This window comes from Condylostylus longicornis, unplaced genomic scaffold (genome assembly GCF_029603195.1).
Source record: "Condylostylus longicornis isolate FDR11 unplaced genomic scaffold, ASM2960319v2 ptg000135l, whole genome shotgun sequence".
NCBI classification, from domain to species: domain Eukaryota; kingdom Metazoa; phylum Arthropoda; class Insecta; order Diptera; family Dolichopodidae; genus Condylostylus; species Condylostylus longicornis.
The window spans coordinates 11803166-11824160 of NW_026578103.1; the positions used below are offsets into that span (position 1 = coordinate 11803166).

The window sequence follows — 20995 nt, forward strand, 5'->3', positions numbered from 1 at the left end:
GCTTTATTAAACAAATACCCGATAGTATATATTTCTATTTCAATTAAAAAGAACAATTATTTCGAGTACCACGCGGTGGCCTTATCTGGGCCCATAACCTGTTAAATTTTAGTCTTTATTCATTCAATTCTTCTTAAGAACTAACAACATATTATTCAAGTTTAAGTTAAGGTTTGTAATTAGAAAAAAATATTATATGCATAATTATTAATATACCTGCATAAAACAATATGTTAAAGTGAAACCAATAACAATATCAAATAATGTATTAATACAATTAAAAGTAATGTTAATTTAATCATACGATAAAGTGCTTTGATACCCAAGTAGCAAATTAAGGAATTAATTTTTAACAAATATATATACATATAATAAATTAGAAGAATTCATTGAAAATATTCAATTTTTAAAATGAGGCTGTAGTGTTATTATTTAATCTAAATAAATATTTGTTAAAATAATTTTCTTTAAAAATTTTATATACTCTTAAATTTTTTATATGGTTTCATATTTTGAATTTAATATAGAAAGCTTATTAAAAATTTTAAAACCTACATAATAGCAATTTTTAAAATTCTATTTACCTTATTAAAATTTTCCGGTTTTAAATTTCATTTTTCTAAATTTTCTTTAACATGATTTATTGATTTTCCTTTATACAAGTATATCTCAATATTCAATATATATATGGACTTATGTATATACATATGTATATGCACGCAATTTAATTCTATTGATTTTTCATTCTTTTTTCCAATAAGTATCTTGCATTAATGTCACAAATCAGTTTATTATTTATCAGTATTTAATTTTAATCCTATTAAAAATGAATTGTAAAATTAAGTGTATAGAAGACAATTGCTTTTCCGTTTTTTGCAGTCTTATAATGGAAAAACGAGTAAAGAAAAAGAATAAGAAGAATAAGGTAAATTTTCTATTAACCCCTAATTGCAATATGTGCTATTTACGACAAGCTAAGGTTTTTGCTGTATTTTATTTAATTTTTTCTTTGAAATTCCTTTTTATTTAACTTTATTAAATCATAAAGTTTTGGATATTAAATCGTTTTTCAGAATATCGTAAATTTTTTTATAATCGTAAATTTTTTTAATATCGTAAATTAAAACAGATTTTTTCGAAGACATTTTTTGATGTTTAACAATTTTATTTATTATTCAACTGCAAACCATCACTGTAAAATTACGATATTCTTTATTATAATGTATATTGCAAATTCGATGAGCAAGTGGTGGTTAATTGCATTACTTAACTATTCATACAATGTAATTATTTGGTGTCATTGTGCGATATTAATAAAGTTCAATTATAATAGTCAACTAAGTAGCTAAAATAAAAAATTATTGTAAATAATAGAAACATTATGATTAAAATAATAAAAAAATAATGAGAAAATCATAAGACCAACACAAAATTGACTTTTTAAATGATGGCATACATCGATCCCACATTTCTATATTTTATACAAACGTTTGAGGTATAATCCAGGAAAAGTATATTTTGTTGTAAATGCGATTAAGAAAAATCTACATATTTTGTTTTTACAGTGTAAAAATTTATAATTAAATTTAATTCATTTCATACATTTTTTGACCTCATTTTATTTTATTGTCATTGTTTCCTATACATATATATATATATATATATATATGTTAGCAATTATTTTTTTCAAAATTATTTAGAAACATTCTGCACCTCTGTACTTATAATGTTTTGGAAATAAAAAATTTGATTATAAAAGACAAATTCATTAATTATCGGAATCTAGGGCAATCACAGAGAGGTCACAGCTACTCAAAAATGTATAAGAACATAATTTAACACCTTGAATCTATTTCTATTAATTGTTGAAGTTATTTCAATTTAATTAGGTTCTTATTATATTTTTTACATTGTCCAGATTTTATAGTATATTATAGGCCCATATTCTTATATTCGTTTGATTTTATAAGCATTTAGTCCTTGTTTATTATACGTGAATAAATACCGTTTATTTAAGTAATGTATGAACAATTTTTTTGTTTAAAATTTTTTAATGTACAATTAAAATTCAATATAAAAATTAAAAAATTAAAAAAAATTTTATTATGTTAGTTATAAGAAGAGAAAAAAATAAATGTGTAGTAGAAAATAAATGCTTGTATAATCATTCACAACTATTCTGCAATGTAAACGTGACATTTGCATTGTTATCAGAGTATCAAGCAAGCAATACACACATATTATACATATAAAAGTATACAATGAGAATACTTCAACGTATAATGAAGTTAGTTTTAGAGAAATATTATAACTGCCATCATTTTTTTTTATACATATATATTAAACGAAAACATCACCGTTGTTTTCTATAGTAAACATACTTTTAATTTCATTATGTAGTTTTTGCTTGTTACATGAAATTTTTATTTCTATATTACTGTTATTATTTTATTATACTATATTATTACATTAACTAGATGATAATGTAGTGCATATTATATTAAGTATCTAGTAACGCAAAATACCATTGCCATAATAATAGCTTTTGGAAAATTTGAAATTTTTTAAAATTCATAAAAATTATACTAGATTTTAATTATAAAACTAGATTTTTAATAGATATTTAATATAATATTTCCGAGCTGTTTATTGGGCTGCCAACATATTGAATGTTTTACACCTCATTTCATAAACTTTGAGCTGAGAATTAATATGAAATTAAATGCAAAGTTATCAAAATGTATAGACTCTAAGAGAATCAAATAACCACAATAACTGTTATTATTATTTCGAATACACAGGGAATTCATTAAGAAAATACTGAATAAGATTGTTATGCTTGGTAATTTTATTTATGAAATCAATTTAGATTGTATGAGATTAAGTTTTATGGAAAAAGATTTCATATCTTTGGTAATAATAATAATAGTGCAGCAACTTTAACTGATTGGAATATTTTTATAAAAATTCATCTCTCTATCTCTATTACACGTAATTGTATTATTTTTAGCACTTTTCCAAAAAATTTTTTGAAAAAAGTGCTTATTAGTTTCACTCTGTCCGTCCGTCCGTCCGTCTGTCCGTGTGTCTGTTTACAAAACTTCTACACCTTTGAAGATAGAAAGCTGAAATTTAATACGTACATAGATCTTCACTAGAAACTTATTTCCGTAGAACAAAATTTTTACCTATCTCCCCCCCTCTAGAAGTTATACCCCCCAAAACCCTAAAAATGGCCTTTTTTAAATATTTGTTGCAATGAAACCATAAGCATTTTTGAAATTTTGCAAAGGCAGAAAGGCAGTGGCTTGCTTCTCCTTGCGCGGTATACTATAGTTCAACTTAAGAAAAACAAAATGGCCGCTCAAATTTACCGTTATTTAAAGTCCTTTTTTTTCAAATTTTTGATGTCGTTTTTCTTCTAGACCCCAGACTGTAGAAGCTTGAAATTTTAGGAGCTTTTAGATATTAATAAATAGTTTATTTTGTTAGAAGAAATTTTTTTTCCATCTTCACCCCCTCTCAAGTTATCACCTCTTGAAATTCGCAAAATTTGAATTTTTGACACCTTATATTTCCGAAACCGCAAGCTTTTCCAAATTTTTATAAACTCAAAAAGCTAACGGTAAATTCCATGAAATTAAAAAATATAATTATTTTTCTTAACTCACACAATTAATCCTTAAAATCGAGCATTATGTTAACCCCTTTTTATGTTAATTTTTGCTTTATTTCAAAGACTGCATATATTATGCGTCATCCTAAATATATGCAATCCTAGAAATAGTTTTGTATATGAATGAAAATAATTTTTATAGTGTGATAGGTATACATAGACTGTATTTAAAAGCAGAATTTTCACTTGTTGAAGGGAAAAGTGCTACAATACAAACCATTGGTTTGACCCAACTTTATTGTTTCTACATGTCGAGTAAATGTTCAACTTATCTTGCAATTATTTTGTAGAACGTAGAATAGAATTACGTGCATATATTTTTATATACGTGTACAAGAATTTTATTTAGAATTTTTTAAAATTTTTGTTATTGTTTTGTTTTGAAAAAAATTCAATGTTTACAATATTTTTAACTTTCTTTTGTTTCTTTTATAAAATGCAATTAAAACCTAAACTATAACTAGTTAGGATCATAACAAACATTAAATTCACTTTAATTTCGTTTGTTGTTTTATAATGCGACAACAAGTATATTATGTGGTTTTTAAGGCTTTTTGTTTAGTTTATTTCAATTTTTGAAATAAAATTATATAAAATTATAAAAGAGTTTATGTAGTACAGATACAATTAATAATGTAATAAATTGCTTTTGTATTTTATTAAAACTTTGTCATTGAAATATGAGATTATGTTTATATAATATGTATGTGTATAATTGAGAGTGAAAATAGATCGAATTCTGTGTTCTTTTAGAGAATGGAAAAAAGGACGCATGCTTTACAATATAATTTCTAAAAATTGCAAAAATTTCAATTTCAGTGTACTTCAGCTTGGAGGATATAAATTGGTTCTGGCTTTTTTTTCCATCTACTTGAAATTTTTCTGAAAAAGTAAAATGAAATCCATAATCAGCATATCTGCTTCTCATCTTATGTCAAAGTGCCCTGGCGCCCATAACAACGTCACCCGGTTATCCTGACCCAACAGACCAAGCTTGCCTTGGCAGTCCCATACCATCTGGGAGAAAATCTGGCAACAATCTGGCAGTCTGATTGTTGATATAATTCCTTTATCACACTAGCAGTAACCAATATCTAGATTAAGTTGAGCACACCTTTTTATAGCGTGCATTTCCATGTGAAAGATACTTGGGTTCAAAGTATTTTGATTCTTGAACCAAATATAAAAGGACACGTACTGGAAGACATTTTGTTATGTATATATCTTTGACTGTATGTACATGATCAACGCGGTTAAATGGTTTGTATAATAAATATATCGAGTTCGTGTTGGCTACTTTGATGTCAATTTATCAAGATTATTTTTCTGTATTTAACTAGTTAAATTGATTAGGTGGGTGTCTTAAAATCACCGAATTTAAAACTATTTTTTATATACGTATACTTACTTATATGTTCATGCGATAATTAAACAAAAAAATCTTGAAGCTAATTTTTTTGTAGCAACAACGAGCAAATACAAAATATTATAACACCGTTTGCACGTGTCTGTTCCAAAAAAAAATACTGTTAACTGTAAATAAATTGTCGTCATCATAATTTTGAATACAAACATTGTTGATTTTTTTTTTTCTATTTTATCATATTTTTTTTATGTTGCTTTATTATTTTGAAAAACTTCACTGCTGATGGTTCTGTAAATCTTTTCGATACGAGTATTATATTTCTCTTTGAAGTTGTTATGTTTTTATGTTTATTAATATTTTCTACTATTTTAATCTGTTGTACACATACCGTTATTTCTTTGACAAACATTTGATTTTTGTTTTATGTTTTGCACAGTTTTTGTAAGAGTGTTTTAATAAAAATATTAAACTAAGTATTATAGGAAAAGACTACTTATCTATAGCACTAGATGCTCGGTAATTGAGAAGAAAGTAGCATTTATTAATTTTTATTGTAATTTAAGATGATTTTCAGTTTTTTTTTCGCTGACTTAAGTGGTTAAATCCGTTATTGTATTTTATTACACCAGAAATGTAATGTAATACGACTGTAATTACTTGTACGCACGTATAATATAAATAAGTAAAAATTTATATAATTGCATAAACAATTACATAGTCACGTCACTTTTGTTCGTTCACTATTTTCTGGTTGCTTTCTTGTGATTATTCTGTTTTTCATTATTTTTTGTTGAATCTGCTGACATCCTTCTGCTAATTTTAGTGTTTAACAATACTTCCGATTCTAAATAATTATTTTGCCAATGATTTTTGAATGAATTTTTCTATTGAATCATAAATCGTTGTAAATTATACACCTAATACATTTACAGATTCTTTTCTAGAAGGATATGTGTAACATAAAGGTTTATCTCTTCTTCACTAAAGAACAAGAGATAACCGTATTATTAGCAAGAACAAGAGATAACCATAAACCAATTCTCAATACCGTTATCATTTAGAGTCAAATAGAGCTAGATTTTTGTATTGTATGGCAGTTCGCCAGAAAAGATATGAATGAAAGCTTTTTCAAAACGCTAAAAGTGTACGATTTACGATGCCGGGAACTTACAATAAAGAGTATGCATGGTAGCATCGTTATCGCTATAATAGAATTTTTACAGGAAGGAATTATTTATCCATTTTGTGTAGTTGATAGTCTAGCAACAAATCTCAGAATACAACTAACTGAATTTCTATTCACTCGCTATAAAACCAAAAAGATGTTCTTTAAATAAAGTAGCTTTTCTTGATCACGGTAGCCAACAGAAAACGAAAGATCACACGAGGTTAACTTTAGTCTTTTTTGTGAATTATTATTAAAGTTCAATTAAATATTTGCCAAAATTTGCCATACATAGTTATTATAAAATAGCAAATAATTCTTGTGCACAAGATATTTGATGTGCGCAAATTTGCAAAATTATGATGAATTCGACAATTAAAACATGTAAAACGCACAGTTTTTATGGTCTTCTGAACATTTTAGAAATTGTCTGTTATGCGATATTGCAGGCGACACAAAGTATTCATTATTCAATTGTAGGTAAAATTTATCATACTTATACAAATATTTGCTAAGTTGGAAAACATAGCAAATCATACTTATACAAATATTTCAGTTGGAAAACATAGGATCAAAGGAAGCATTAATAATTTTTGAAATCTTTTTCAAGCACTCTTATAAAGCACTCACAATATTTTCTAATTTTAAATTTTAATATCTCAAAAGTTAATCCTTGCCGCGTTTTATCTTAAAATAAATTTAAGATAATAACGCGAAAACGACGTTATTTTTATATTATATGCAAAAGGTGTAAGAAAAATAAAATTGCAAAAAACAAAAATTTTTTAGATATTTTCCTTAATTCTGTATAGAAATATCTTAAAACCTTTTGTTTCTCTGCTAAAATAAATATTTAAAGTATTTAAAAATTTCACCTAAAAGCATTCATGCATTTTATATGGTAACATGTAAAGAAGTTCTAAAGTGGTGCTGTTGATGTTTTACTAAAATTCTGTGTGGCATTAAAGGGTTTTTACGAGTAAAATTTTTGTTGTTGTTTTTGTAAATATAAAACCTTATGTGAGCGAAGAAAGGTGTATTTTTGTTTTTATTTCTTTTTCTAGAACGAAAAAAGGTGAATGAGTAATAAACCGTCAAAAGGTTGTTGACTCATAACCAGAAAATGAAAAAACAAAATACTAAAATTTTTTTTTTCACTTAAATATTTTTATTTTTGCTATGATTTTTTTTTATTTACTATTTGCTTTGAATATATTTTTTTTATAACTTAAAAATAATTTTTTTTTAATTGTTTCGGTTTCTTAATTCTTGAATTGGATTTTGGTAGAGTCTAGTTAAAAATTAAGCATACTCACAAACGTCAAAATTTCAAAAGTACCGGTAAATGTCACTCATTTGTCATTCAGTAAAAATGGTGTAGTGTTTTTTGCTTAGTTTTATATAAATTCTGATTAACGTTTAAGATGTCTGTTACATTGTTTAAAACTGTTCCTCATGTTTTTGTTTTTAAATAAACACTCATTCGACAATTGATTAATTACAGTTAATTATGGTGAATTCGTAAATTTAACATGTTTTCTACTATTAACAAGTGCAGGTATTCAATATAATATTTTAAGTATAATTCACGGTTGAGTTCTGGCAACATGAAGTCATTTTGGAAGAAAAGGTTGAGGACATCATCTGTTAATGATGATATAATCAGGGTATTTTGTATATGATTTGGTTAAATAGGTTTAAATTTGACATTACATACTACATAACACTAATTAATTTGAATTAATTATCTCAAATAGAAATGCGTTCAAAAACAATTTTGTTTTTTTAAATATTTATTCGATTCAAGCTTTTAAATTATAAGATTTCGAAATTTAATTTTGTAACATTTTTGACACCAACTACATGTCATATTACATGAGAAATAATTAGTAATTTTTGGGTGAGGTTCAAGAACACTGTTTTGACTGCACCGCCAAAAGCAACTAAGTATGATTTAATTTTCTTGGTATACAAATCTGCTTGCATATACGTGAGTGTATAATGTTCTTTTTTAGGTGATTAAAAAAAAAGAAAAAACAAAAACACTTTACAAATATTTTTCTGTTTTTGGTTTTTTTTCTACTTTCGAAAAAGATACACCTGAAGTACAATTATGATTATCATTATTTAGCTTTAAGTATATACTTTACCTGTAAAATATTTGAGAACAAATGTTTAAATTGAAAAAATTAGAAGAGAATTTGTTAATTTACTTTTTTTTTTTTTTTTTGTATTTTGTGTTTATGCCGAAAGTTTATTTACTTTTCTATCTCTAGTATATATACAATTATGTATTTAAACAATTTATGTTTTCACCTTTCCAAAAAAAACTACAAATAATGAAAAAAAGAAAAAAAATATTTGAAAAAGTGTGTTAAGTATAGAAAATGGTACACTACGTATTCAATTTAGAAACCGTTAGAATAATATTATTATCATTTTGATGTTCTCATGTGTAAATACTATAATTATCGGATTCTTCACAGATTACACATGTTGTACATATAGATTTGTGTATACAATATTAAGAAGGAGGTGGTAACGCTCGAAATGCGAAAATAATTTGAAATTTTTTTTGGAATAAAAATTTGTTCGTATGTTCTTCCGTCGTGCAAATATTATTGCAAATAATATTTTAATGCATATGACATTTTTTTGACACCAAATTGTATGATTTTAATATGAGTATAACGCTTAGAAATTAACATTTTCAAATAAGATTACTTATTTCTGTATACCCGTACGAATGTATGTTCGAAGGGTATATTAAATTTGCCTTACCGTTTGTAACGCTAAGAAATAACGGTCTTAGATATGATAAAATTTGTTGAAATTGCTTTGCTCTTTCTGGTAGCTGCCATACCACTTCAACAGTAGTTTAGCCATATTTTAGAAAACCCAGTACTGAAATTTTGCATAAAATAATATGGTAACTTAAAGTTATAGTCTGTCCCATAGTCAGTTATGGCAAATTTATTCGCACATAGGATAACAAATTAGTACGGGTATCAGAGAGTTTATACGGTCAACTCTATTTTTTCTCGTTTTACTTGGATTTTGGTTTTTCTCATATTATCGACCGAACGTCTCACCTTCAAAAAAAAAGTGAAGAAATTTGCAGTCTAATACTAATTTCAAATTTAATATTATATATTACTTGTAATCGAATTCAAAAAATGTTATGAAAATGATGAAAATATTTTCAAATTCAATTAATTTGATAAAGATTAACTCAATTCCAAATTGATTGAACAAATCAAAAATGATCGAAAATCCAAGAAAAATAAGGCAATTATTTTTTTTTAACTCAATTCTAAATTTAATTTTAAATTTCAAATTCTAAGAAAATGTATAAAAATTTTTTTTACGTTTCAATAAAAAAAAATCATTATTCTCTTCTCTAATTAATTTTGTATTCTAAAAATCAATATTAAATTGAAATTCAATGCAATAATTTAAGTTAATAAATTTTATTTTTTATTTTCTTCAAATTAATTTTTCTATTATTTTCTCATTTTTTAATTTAATTTTTTCTTCGTTTTTCTTTTAAGAAAGTCCTTTTTAATATTAAGACAAGATTTTTCAATCATTTGTCCAATTTTTGTGTTTTTATTTTCTCATTTTTTTTTTAGATTAAATATAGATATCACAATGAATATGGGTCACGATCATTGAAGCAGAAGTTAATAAAATGAAGATGTTCTAAAACATAATTTTATAAAGAGCTCTTCAGTTACTCTGTTACGTTCACTTTATATCCCATTGCTATTTAAAAATTTCATGTATTTTTTATATACATATACACATAGATATTATAACTATAAGTAGATTTTTCTGTAAAATATAAACTTATTGCACTCAAATCACCAAGAAAAAAAAAGAACTTTATAAATTTTAAAATTTCTACAGGGTGCAATATATTTTGTTCCTAAATTGAATGAAGCAGATTATGAGATAGTGCAATATGCAAAAAATTTTAGCAGATACACGGCTATGGAAATTTTACAAGTTACATTGATAGCTGCTATATTCTTAAGTGTCTATATATGAGAGCCATTATAGCGATCATCATAGCCTTAACTATATTTACGGTCTTTTATTATCATTTAAAGAAAATTTATATAGTTACATACATTTGTGTTGTAAAAATTTGATTTGAAATTTAAAATTTCACACATATGCGAACGTAATTTTACAATCAAATCAGTGAAAATAATTATTTTAGTAAATAGTAGTTCAAAATATTTTTTTGAAAATATTACAAAAATTATTGAACAGCAATTCTAAATGAAAATTATTGGGATAAACCCAATAATTTCAGTATATTTTTTATGAATCTAATAGTTTGATAAATAAGTGGAATTTTAAGCAGCATTTCTCTATTTATTTTCCAAACTATAAAAATATTTTATTGACATTAGCAGGAAGTTTTCCTTTTGTTAATTTTCCAAAAAATTTAATTTTAAAACACCCTGTCTAACGAAAAAAAAAAACTGAATTCTTTGTAAAACAAAAAAAAAAATTAAAAGAAAATTATTCTATTCACCCTTCATATCAAAAGAAACATCACATTGAAAAACAAGAGATGATAACAAGGGAAATGAAAATTTTGTATAGAAAAAAAAAAGTGAAGAAAAAAATTAATTTTATTTTTTTATTTCAATTGCTTTACTTAATACTTATAGCATTTTTTTAGCGTTATAACTGTTATACATGTACATATATGTATGTACGTATGCGTGTATTTTATAAGAAACAAAACTGTTGTCAACAATATTTAGGTTTTGTTTTTTATTAGGGATGAAACATGGAAAAGATATTCTTAAAAATTTTTTGCAAAGAAAATTTTACATTATAACACTTTATATACTTGGGACCTATATAAAATGCTCTTTCAAATTAATTTTAATGCTTCAGAGTTCAGATATAGTGTGACTGATTTAAAAAATTTATAAAAAACGAAATTATCATTTTAGTTTAATATGAAAATAAAATAATAATTTTTTGTTTCTTGTTATAAAACTGCAGTAGCTTAACTGGGAAGAGTTATTTTTGAGGAATGATTGAAAAAAATAAATTATATATTATTTATTTCGAATTCCTAAAAATTGTGAACCAACGTTCAATTGCATATTTGGTCATAAAATTTGCAGCTAAAGTAGAATAATGTAAATATTATCTACAACAAATTTGCTACTGTCAATTTTACTGCAATGTCATGAACGTTTACATTCTGGAACGTTTTATGTATGTCTCTGTAAATTGCAATAAAAAAAAATTTATTGCACATGTAATTTATTTGAAACTTGTATATAAACTGAAGTCTGAAACTGTAATATATTTTTAGAGAATATAAGATATTTTGTATAACAATATTGCGTTTACAACTATAAAAAATTTAACGATTGTAATACAAAATTCGTATATGTACTTTAAATATTGTAAAACTGCATTTACGAATTAGATACTTACTTATATAAAATAATTTTTCAATTTTCTAAATTAAATTTAAATTATTAATCTGACATTTTTATTGCAGAACTATGTGTGTTTTTTTTTAAATTATTTAAATTTTTGAGTTACAATCACATATAATTTTAATAAAAATACTTTAACGCAACTCAAGTACATATTTAAGTTGTACAGCTTTACAAGATGTCATAAATATTTTGTTTGATTTCATGCAATTCTTCAATTTGTTATGCTGCTGTAATAAAAATTTCAAAATGCAACTTAAACGATATTATATAATGTTATTAAAATACACAGATGAACAAAATTTTTTGTATAATTTCATTTTTTTGAAAACATTAAAAGTAATTGAATTTCATCATTCTTACGAGTATTGCATAAAAATGGAAAAAAAACGAACCAGAAAACAATACTAAAAAACCATGAGAACACAATTTAATTTCACATTCATTATCGTTTATATGCTTATACTAAGGGGTGTGTGTTGTCTATTTGACAAATTTAAATTGATAAATTTTATTACGTAAATTAAAAAAAAAAAAAAATAAAACAAAATGTCATTGTCTTTCCCATTTTATATTCCCACTTTCATCTAACAAAATCTAAAAAATTTTGACTTTATTTTACTCTCATTTATTATAATGTACTTGTGACTTGTGTAGTATTTTCAAGTGGTACTAAATCTATAGCAAGAAAAATAACGTTGCTCATTACATTTTTTTGTTCTTTTTTATTAAATAAATTAAATTTTAAAAAAGAAAACGTCTTCATGTTAATTCTAAAGAAATGACAAAATTTAGAGTGAATTTATGAATAAATTGTTTTTGGAGTTGGATTGTTGCAATGGTAGAAAAATAATTTAAGTAGAAATTCAATAACATTTGAGTAAAAATTACAATTCTTTAAATTTTATTTGATTTAAGTTTACTTTTAAATTTGATGGAATAAGTAAATTTCTTAAATAAACTTCTAAATAGCTTCCTAAATTATCTTGCAATTCTATGTATTTACAAAGCTATTTTCGAGTATTTATTATAGGTGGGCTGAGCCGTATTGATTTCTAATCGAAAACTTTAATTTGGTCACTGTAAATATTTTACTAGATTCCATATATAAGGTGTTTATAACCTCATGATTGTAATGCATATTCAAATTTCAATTGGTATGATAATATCAGCAAAAGTTTTATCAGGGTCATTCCGAATCTATTGCATAATAAAAAAATTTAAGTAAAATAAAAATTTATCTATAATAACTTAATTTTGCCCTTGAATGTAAAAACCATTTTGTATTGTACAGTACAATCATTTAGTATAGCAAAATGAATAGTTAAAATTTCTGATATCAGTACAGCTGCCAGTAACTTTAACTGAAATCGTCATCATTTATAGATGGAAAGAAAAGGCAAAGGAAAGGGGGAAGGAAAATAAATAAGAGTATTAGAAGTGTTAATTTAATATTAATTAGTAAATTAACAAATTAACAGCCAGAACCAAATGTGTTCAAATGTTGCACGGCGAGCTATTAGAAAGCGTCACATAAACTAATTTAATAATAAATTAATAAATTAAACAAAATCAATACTCCCCTGTAGTCTGATCTTAGGCATTCTCTTAATTATGATCTTACGAATAAAACACGAATGCAAGGTAATTTACTCAATATGCCCATCATTGGCTAATGCATCCCATAGTTCGTACTCTGACATTGAACATTGAAAAGCTCGACCGACCTTAAGTTACTGGGACTCTCTCTACTATATCGGATACCTCTCTACGATAATAAAAAGTCTTTAAGTTCTTGTACATTCATAAGAAGGCCATTGCAATTATTCTGTCGTATTACAATTTTCAGTTTTTAATTTGCCATAATTTTAATGAATCATACAAATATTTTTGACTTTCAAAATCCAATTAACATTATACCAAAGTACCGAAAATTGTTTTAAAATTAAATTGTCAAAATATGAGGTACCTGTGTACATAATTACTCAATCATTTTTAAAATTTTTTATTTTTATGTAAATTAAGCAAAGAACATGGTCTGTATATAATAACATATTAGCATATGACACATAATAATGTTAATGAATAAGTAAGAGAATGATAATAAAAATCAAAGAGAATTCAAATTCAACAAAATCCTTGAGCAATTTGAACATTTCAAATTCTAAACGTTTTAACGATAAATACCTCAAGTGCATATTTATATATATGTAATGTAAAATCTAGTGAACATTGCTTGTCCTTGTACAGATCTCTATTTGTATATGCTATTTCCTTTGCAATATGTCATATTATTGAAACACAAAAGTTCACTTCTTCAATATAAATTCAGTGATTGTTTCCAAAATATAACTTCAAAGGAAACAGCTAAATCCACAATTAATTTCCTTAAGGAAAAGAGTCCTTTTAAAAAGTATCTGTTTACATTAAATATTTGTATTAATGTTTTTGTCGTTTCAATGTTGTTTTTAACTATAGACACGAATATCCTGTTTCCAATACTGTAATATTAAGGTTTTTGGATATTTTTTTCCCGATGAAAGTAAAAAAAAAATTTTTTTATTTTCACCATAACATTTTATCATTCTGCCACCTGAAGTATTACAGGATTTCTTTTTTTCTTGTTTATTTTAACACTGCTTGCCATGCGATATCTAATTTTTTCAGTATAACCTACCATTTTTTATTTCGTTAAAATTGTTAACTTAGGGAAACGTTAACCTTCTTGAATAACATGATAACCTATCTTTCATTTTATTTTTGTTTTTATTTTATTTTCCATTCTCTTCTTTACCTTTAATTTATAACTGCTGGTGCTGCTATCTGGGGATGAAAATTATGAACATTTTTATGTTTTTACTTTGAAATAGTAGATGTTGTTATTATCTTTTATATTGTTTTTGTTATTGTTGTTTTTGCTGCTGCTGTCATTACTTTTATATTATTGTTATTCTCTTCTCTATTATTTTGGCTTCCGTATATATTTTCTCTGATACTGCAATAATAAAAGTTAAGAAACAAAAAGAACCGTAAAATTGATGAAAATTAAATGTTAAAGAAAGAGAACGAATAGGAAAAGAGAGCAAAAATTAAGAATTTCTACTGGGGGAATAGAAAAATCATTCGAGATTTTAAAAAGTTTGAATGTTTGAAAAAAAAAATCCAAGAAAAACCCAATTTCTTTCATAGCTACTTTTTATTTTGTTCATAATTCTGAAACCCTGTTACAATAGATACCATAAAAATAAAGAATGCTTTACACTGAACATCCCCGTAAACAGAAGCAAAATTTATTTGAAATTTTTTGGGTGAAATTTTATTTGATTTTTTCAAGTGAATTGTTTTTTTTTTTTTCATTTTGAATGTTTTTATTCTAATTTGATTATATGCAACGCATAAAATAGAATAAAATTCTTGTTCTTCGAAATAAATATATGTGCATGAAACGAAGTAGAGTAGATCTGTGGGAATTGTGAACATTCAATGTCATACGCAATATGTCGAAAATTGAGAAATATGTCCCATAATTATGCAAAGAAAACAAAAATAAATTTGTATTTGAAGTAATGACAATCTGCTGACAATTTCCTGACTGAGTAAAACGATTTACGACCACTTAAACTTTGAACATATTTTATCTCTTTTACTGAAGTATCGAACTATGCTTGTAATTAAGAATTGAATACTGGTAAGGTTGTAAAACTAGCTTAAAATTAAATAAGGCTTTCTATCAAATGCAAATGTTAAAAACAATGCTTAAGAATTTTTTGTGAATTTAAAAAAAGCAATGGCGTGAAAGTTCTGTTTTTCTTCCATCTAAAAATGGTGTACGTAAGTTTAGATCAAATTTATATACAAGAAATTTTGATCCCGTAAACGGTAACAGATGCCATCATAAAAATTATATTGTTTTTAAAAGGTTAATGACATTAAATTAGAATTAAATTTTTTGTTCTCTGTCTGTTGTCGTTCCACCCAAAAAACTATCATCATTATGTCATTATTTATAATGAAATTTTGTTCATTACCTTTTTCTCTTATTTTTTTTTTTTTGAATTTTTATACACAAAAAATTAGCTCGTTGGTTTTTTTTTTGAAACTAATTAAAAACATAAGGTTTCTGTTCTTTTCTTTTTAGAAATTTCTTTTTAAAATTGTATTAAAATTGAAATTTTAAGTTAAAATTTAGCATAAATTAATTAAAACAAAAGATAATAAAAAATATTTTAAAGTGTGTAAAATAACTGAAATATCTACTTACTTAAATCATTTTTATACCCGTACGAACGTATGTTTGAAGGGTATACTAAATTTCCCTTACCGTTTGTAACACAAAAAAATAAATCAGTGTCAAATTCTGAGTCGATTTGATCGTGTCTGTTCGTCTATGCGTCCGTTCAAGCGATTTCTTAAAACCTAATTGAGCAAATGTTCACAGATGGTTTACAGTAGTAAATTCCGGAACCCTATTTAAGTTGTATATTATGGTACTTGTTCGGTTAGCTTCTATACAATTTAAAAATGTATTCGGGTATATCTCAGAAATTAAAGAAGATATGGTAATGAAATTTCTCGACTTCTTGTGGTAGTTTTCGGATATCTCAGAGTTGACATGGTCAACAGTATCTATTCTCGTTTTCTCTATAGGTGTTTCTTCTATTCCAAAAAAAAAATTCTTTTAAGACCTTAATTAAAATTTTGAAAATTCTAAAATGTTGAACAATTCAAATTAATATTTGAATGACAATACATAAATTAAGTTTAAGATAGAAGAACGTAAAAAAAATTAAGTTATTTAAATAGAAAATTTATTATGTGTTACGAAAGAATTAAAATTGAAATAATTAGAAGTAAAAATAATAATGACGTTATGCATAAATTAGCAAATTATGTTTCACACACAAGTAACAATAGAAATAAAATTATAAAATTATTAGTTTTTTTTTTTGTAGTCAAATTTGAATTAAAATTTGAACATATGAAAACTCTTTTTAAGAGGAATTTTAGTATCAAGGTGGTTTTCTTTGTTATTGTTGGAGAAATTAGGGCGGATGATTAAATTTTGTTTAAAATTTAAACTAGGCAAATAATAAAATGTTCGATGTAAAGATTTTTTTCAGAATTATTAAAGAATTACTCTTGATTTAATCTTAATAGATTTTTCAGTGCCCCCGACGTTGAGATACTGAAAGTTCATACGAGCAATTAACATCTTGAATAATGCAGTTATTATAGTATTATGACAGTAGTCACGTAACGATATTTTGATTTCTTATTTTTCTGTTGATTGAATCACGGATTTATTTTCGAATTTTTTGTTTAAATAAGGTTTGATTAAAGGACAATTGAGGATTGAGTCGGCAATGTCTTTAGAAAACGAATATGCGACTATTATTTATAACGGATGCCATTGAATTATTGTATTTTCAGAATTCTTTGACTGTTTGGTATTATTTTAGACATTTGATTGGTATACCAATTAATATTTAAGTATTGTAATAATTTTGATAAAATATAAAATCCAACTATTTGTATAAGTAAATCGTAGCTCGGGGTTCAATAATACACGCTCGAAATAATTACAAATTTTTTTAAATTTTATCATATAGATGCAAATTTTTATTTTGAAGAACCATTTGATGATTTATTCTAAAATATGTACTTTATACAAATTGCTTGAATTTTATAGTTTAATTTAAGATTTAAAATTTCATTGAAGTTAATTTTATTAATAACAAAATTTACTAAAATTTTTCTATTTTATTTTTATTTTCAGGTGAGTTTGGAATTTATTTATGTGTTCAAATTTCATATAACATTAAATTTTTGTAAGTAAAAACAATTTGAGTAACTATATTATAATATTAGTAAAGTATTTAATACAGTACCTATGTGTTGTAGCATGTAAATCGTACGCACCGCTTGTATTAATGCAAAAACAAATTTCATTTTCAAAGTAAATTTTGTAGAAGAATCCACTATGGTCGTACGTTCATAAATGATAACATTCCGGTACTACAAAAATTTAAAAATTTTTATTCAATAACAACATGTTTTATTATAGTTTCATATGCAAATTTAAATAATGCAATTATTTTTGAACAATGAAAATGAAATATGTAATTTATACAGTAATTTACACATTTTTACTTTGAGACATAAATTTTGACATATTTGGAGCGAAATTTTATTAATTAAATTGTCATATTATCAAGTCAAATGATTTTCTTAAGGTGCAAAGTGTTTTTTTAATTTTAAAACTATATTATAGATAAAAGGTGATACAAAGTGAAAGAAAATTTTTTTTTATTAAAAATTTGCTTTATTTTTTTCCCATTTTAATCTTCTTTTAAATTTAAATAACATGTAAATCAAAATGATATTTATTTTAAGCGAAATTTTAAACAAATTTTATGGTTAGTTTAAATGAAAGTTATTAAGTAACATTGTATAGTTTAAAAGTTTAATTATCTACTCACATTTCTATATGCGCGTAGTAAAAAATGTTGTTTTAGGTATTTTTTATATGAAAATGCTGACTAAACTTTCATTTCTTAAGTGTGTACGAGCCAAGACAAAAATACTTTAATAAAATAGAAATATCAAAAAAAATAAATTAAATTATACGTATAAGAAAAATATTTTTAAATTGTATTAAATTGCATTATTATTTCAATGAAAATTCATGTAATGTTTGAGATTTAATTGCATAATGCTTGTCATATGTATTATGTTTACAGTAAAGCCTAGAAATAATAGGATATTTTAAATTTTTGGTATAAAAATATTTTTGCATTGTTTAAACAACAACTAATACGATTTATTTAAAGAATTATTATAGAAATACAGAATAACTGAAATATCGAAGGCTTTCCTCCTTTATTCAAAATAAGAAAAAAAATTTAAAATATTTTGAAATTAATAAAAAAAACCTATGTATATCAAATTTATATTACTAGGAATTTTCACTGCAATATTTCGGAAAATACAGTCTCTTCCTATTGATTTATAATCTACATATTTTTAATGACCAGTGAAGAAATAATATTTTGGAATTCTTTGAAAATTATTTCAAAATTTTTAAGATGTGGAATTGAAGTTTTTCGATGAGTCTTCAATACGGCATTCAATTTCTTGATTTTATTGTAAAATTTTCAGATCTAAAAGGAATATTATGCTTCTCACGGTGTTTTGCTTGGATTTGGAAATTTTTTTAAGGATTAGATAAAATAGAATATTCTAAGAGTAATAATGTAGTTACCGATTTAGGGTGTACATATACGGAGTCTTTTTTTTAAATTTTTTTAAAATTTTTTAAAACCTTTTGCACGGGAGTGTAAATCCGATGAAAATCAATTATATTGTCTTTACTCTCATTTTGTATGCAAATTTTAAAATATTATTAAAATTGATTTTACTGTACATTTCAAGATTTATTAATTTTTTTTAAACTAAATTCAAATATCTATGTTCATATTATGTATATTTGTATATGTACCTACATACATCTTGAAGCATTTTATTAATATTTCCTTAAAGAGTTTTTTTATATATGAAAATTCTTGCAGTTTTAAATTACATTAAAATTCTTCAGTCTTTTCTGTTGTTTTTTTTTTGTGTTTTTTATTGTTTTTTCGTAATTTTATTTTGCATACAACGCGTCTATTAAATATTATTATTTTAATATTATATAATTTTGATTATATGTAGTTTATTAAGTTATTTTATATGAAAGTAATGCAATATTATTATTAAATTATATTCTGACTTATGAACCTATACAGAAAAAATTAGAACAGAAATTATATTGTTTTAGTTTCTTGTTTGGATTGTTTAGATTAATTTTTTGAGTGTCTTTAAATTAAAATTCATAAGTATTACTTACATACGTAAAGTAACTATATAGAAATCATAAAATAAGTACAAAATTATTTATAAGATAAATATGAGCTCTTAAAAACCATGTACAAAAGAAACTTTGTTTGTATTTTTGCATATGTTTTCAAAATTTTGAAGAATTTTTTTTTTTAATAATTTTAGATATCTTTTGGTAATAATTAATGTTTTAAAGATGATTTGTCAAAGAATCATAAAATTAATAAATTCAAATCAAAAAATAAGTTTGGAAAATAGCACATTTCCAAGTGTAAACAGTCAGATGTACATTGAACCTATATCTACATGTGTATGCGTTGGACTGCATTTACATATAAATTTGATTTTTATAGATGAAAGACACTTCACTTATAAGATAGGTCTACTTGACATCGTTTGGAATTACATACATATATGATTAATCGGGCGAGTTAAAGTATTTAATCTAGAAATGTGTCAAAAAATAAGGGTATAAAATATTTACAATTGTTATAGCGATGAGAGATTATAATTTTCCAAAAATTCTTAATACTAAGTCTATTATGTACTTGTACATATAAATATGTATACGTTTAATCTTCCCAATCTCGTTCTGCCAAGTATATTGAATAAATAAGGAATATTTTAACCTTGATTTTACCGCTATATGAATTGAAAATTTCGATATCTAAAAAAATTTTCTCGTATTACAAAATACATATATACATGTTCTTTAACTTACATATATTTATACATATATACGTATGTTCTTACACTCTGTATACCTGTAAGAATTTTTAATATTTTCAATTCATTATTTCGTAAAGATTTTTCCCGCTGTAAAACCACAAATAATATTTTATACAAAGATTCATTTACTAAAATTATAAATTTTCTTTTTTCTGTTATTTATTTACTATGAACCTTGTACTAATTGAATTAAATCAAAATTAAAACAAAGATGAAAAAAAATCTTAAAATTAAAAATGAAAAATGACAAAAACAAAAAAAGGATGCGGGAAAAAATATTTTTAAGCAGCTTTTCCTTTGATAATATTTTAATACTATTTTGCAAGGATTTTTTTTTTGATCAAAAAGATTAATATATAATTAACACAGGTTTAATTTGTTCGAGTATAGATAAAGAAAAATAATAAAGAATAAAGGAGAAAGGAAACAAAGGAAGGAAGGAAGGAAAACAATATGAGGTGTACGAGGTTAAAATGAAAAATTAATTAAGGATTCTCTAGTTGTGTGCATGTTTTTGTAAATTTATAAAGACAAGCTTTATGTATTTTTTCTCTTTTTACTTTCTTTTGTTATTATAGCAAGATTTTACATCATTGGTAACATGTACTACCTATATATATTTGTATATGCTTGCAATAAAAAAAGGAAAAGTAAAAAAAAAAAATATAATAATTTTTTTAAAAGTTTCTTTATAGTGTAAGATTTTA

General features: G+C 24.2%; 1 protein-coding gene across 1 annotated transcript in view; it reads left to right on the forward strand.

Moving 5' to 3' along the window:
• Nucleotides 1–17535, forward strand: part of LOC129615097 (probable serine/threonine-protein kinase DDB_G0282963) — a 142310-nt gene extending 124775 nt beyond the window's left edge. Inside the window, exon 5 of the mRNA XM_055530163.1 lies at nt 17461–17535. Within this exon, the coding sequence (XP_055386138.1) occupies nt 17461–17520 (60 nt within the window). The 3' untranslated portion in view covers nt 17521–17535. The remainder of the gene's footprint in view (nt 1–17460) is intronic.
• Nucleotides 17536–20995: the final 3460 nt, after the last annotated feature.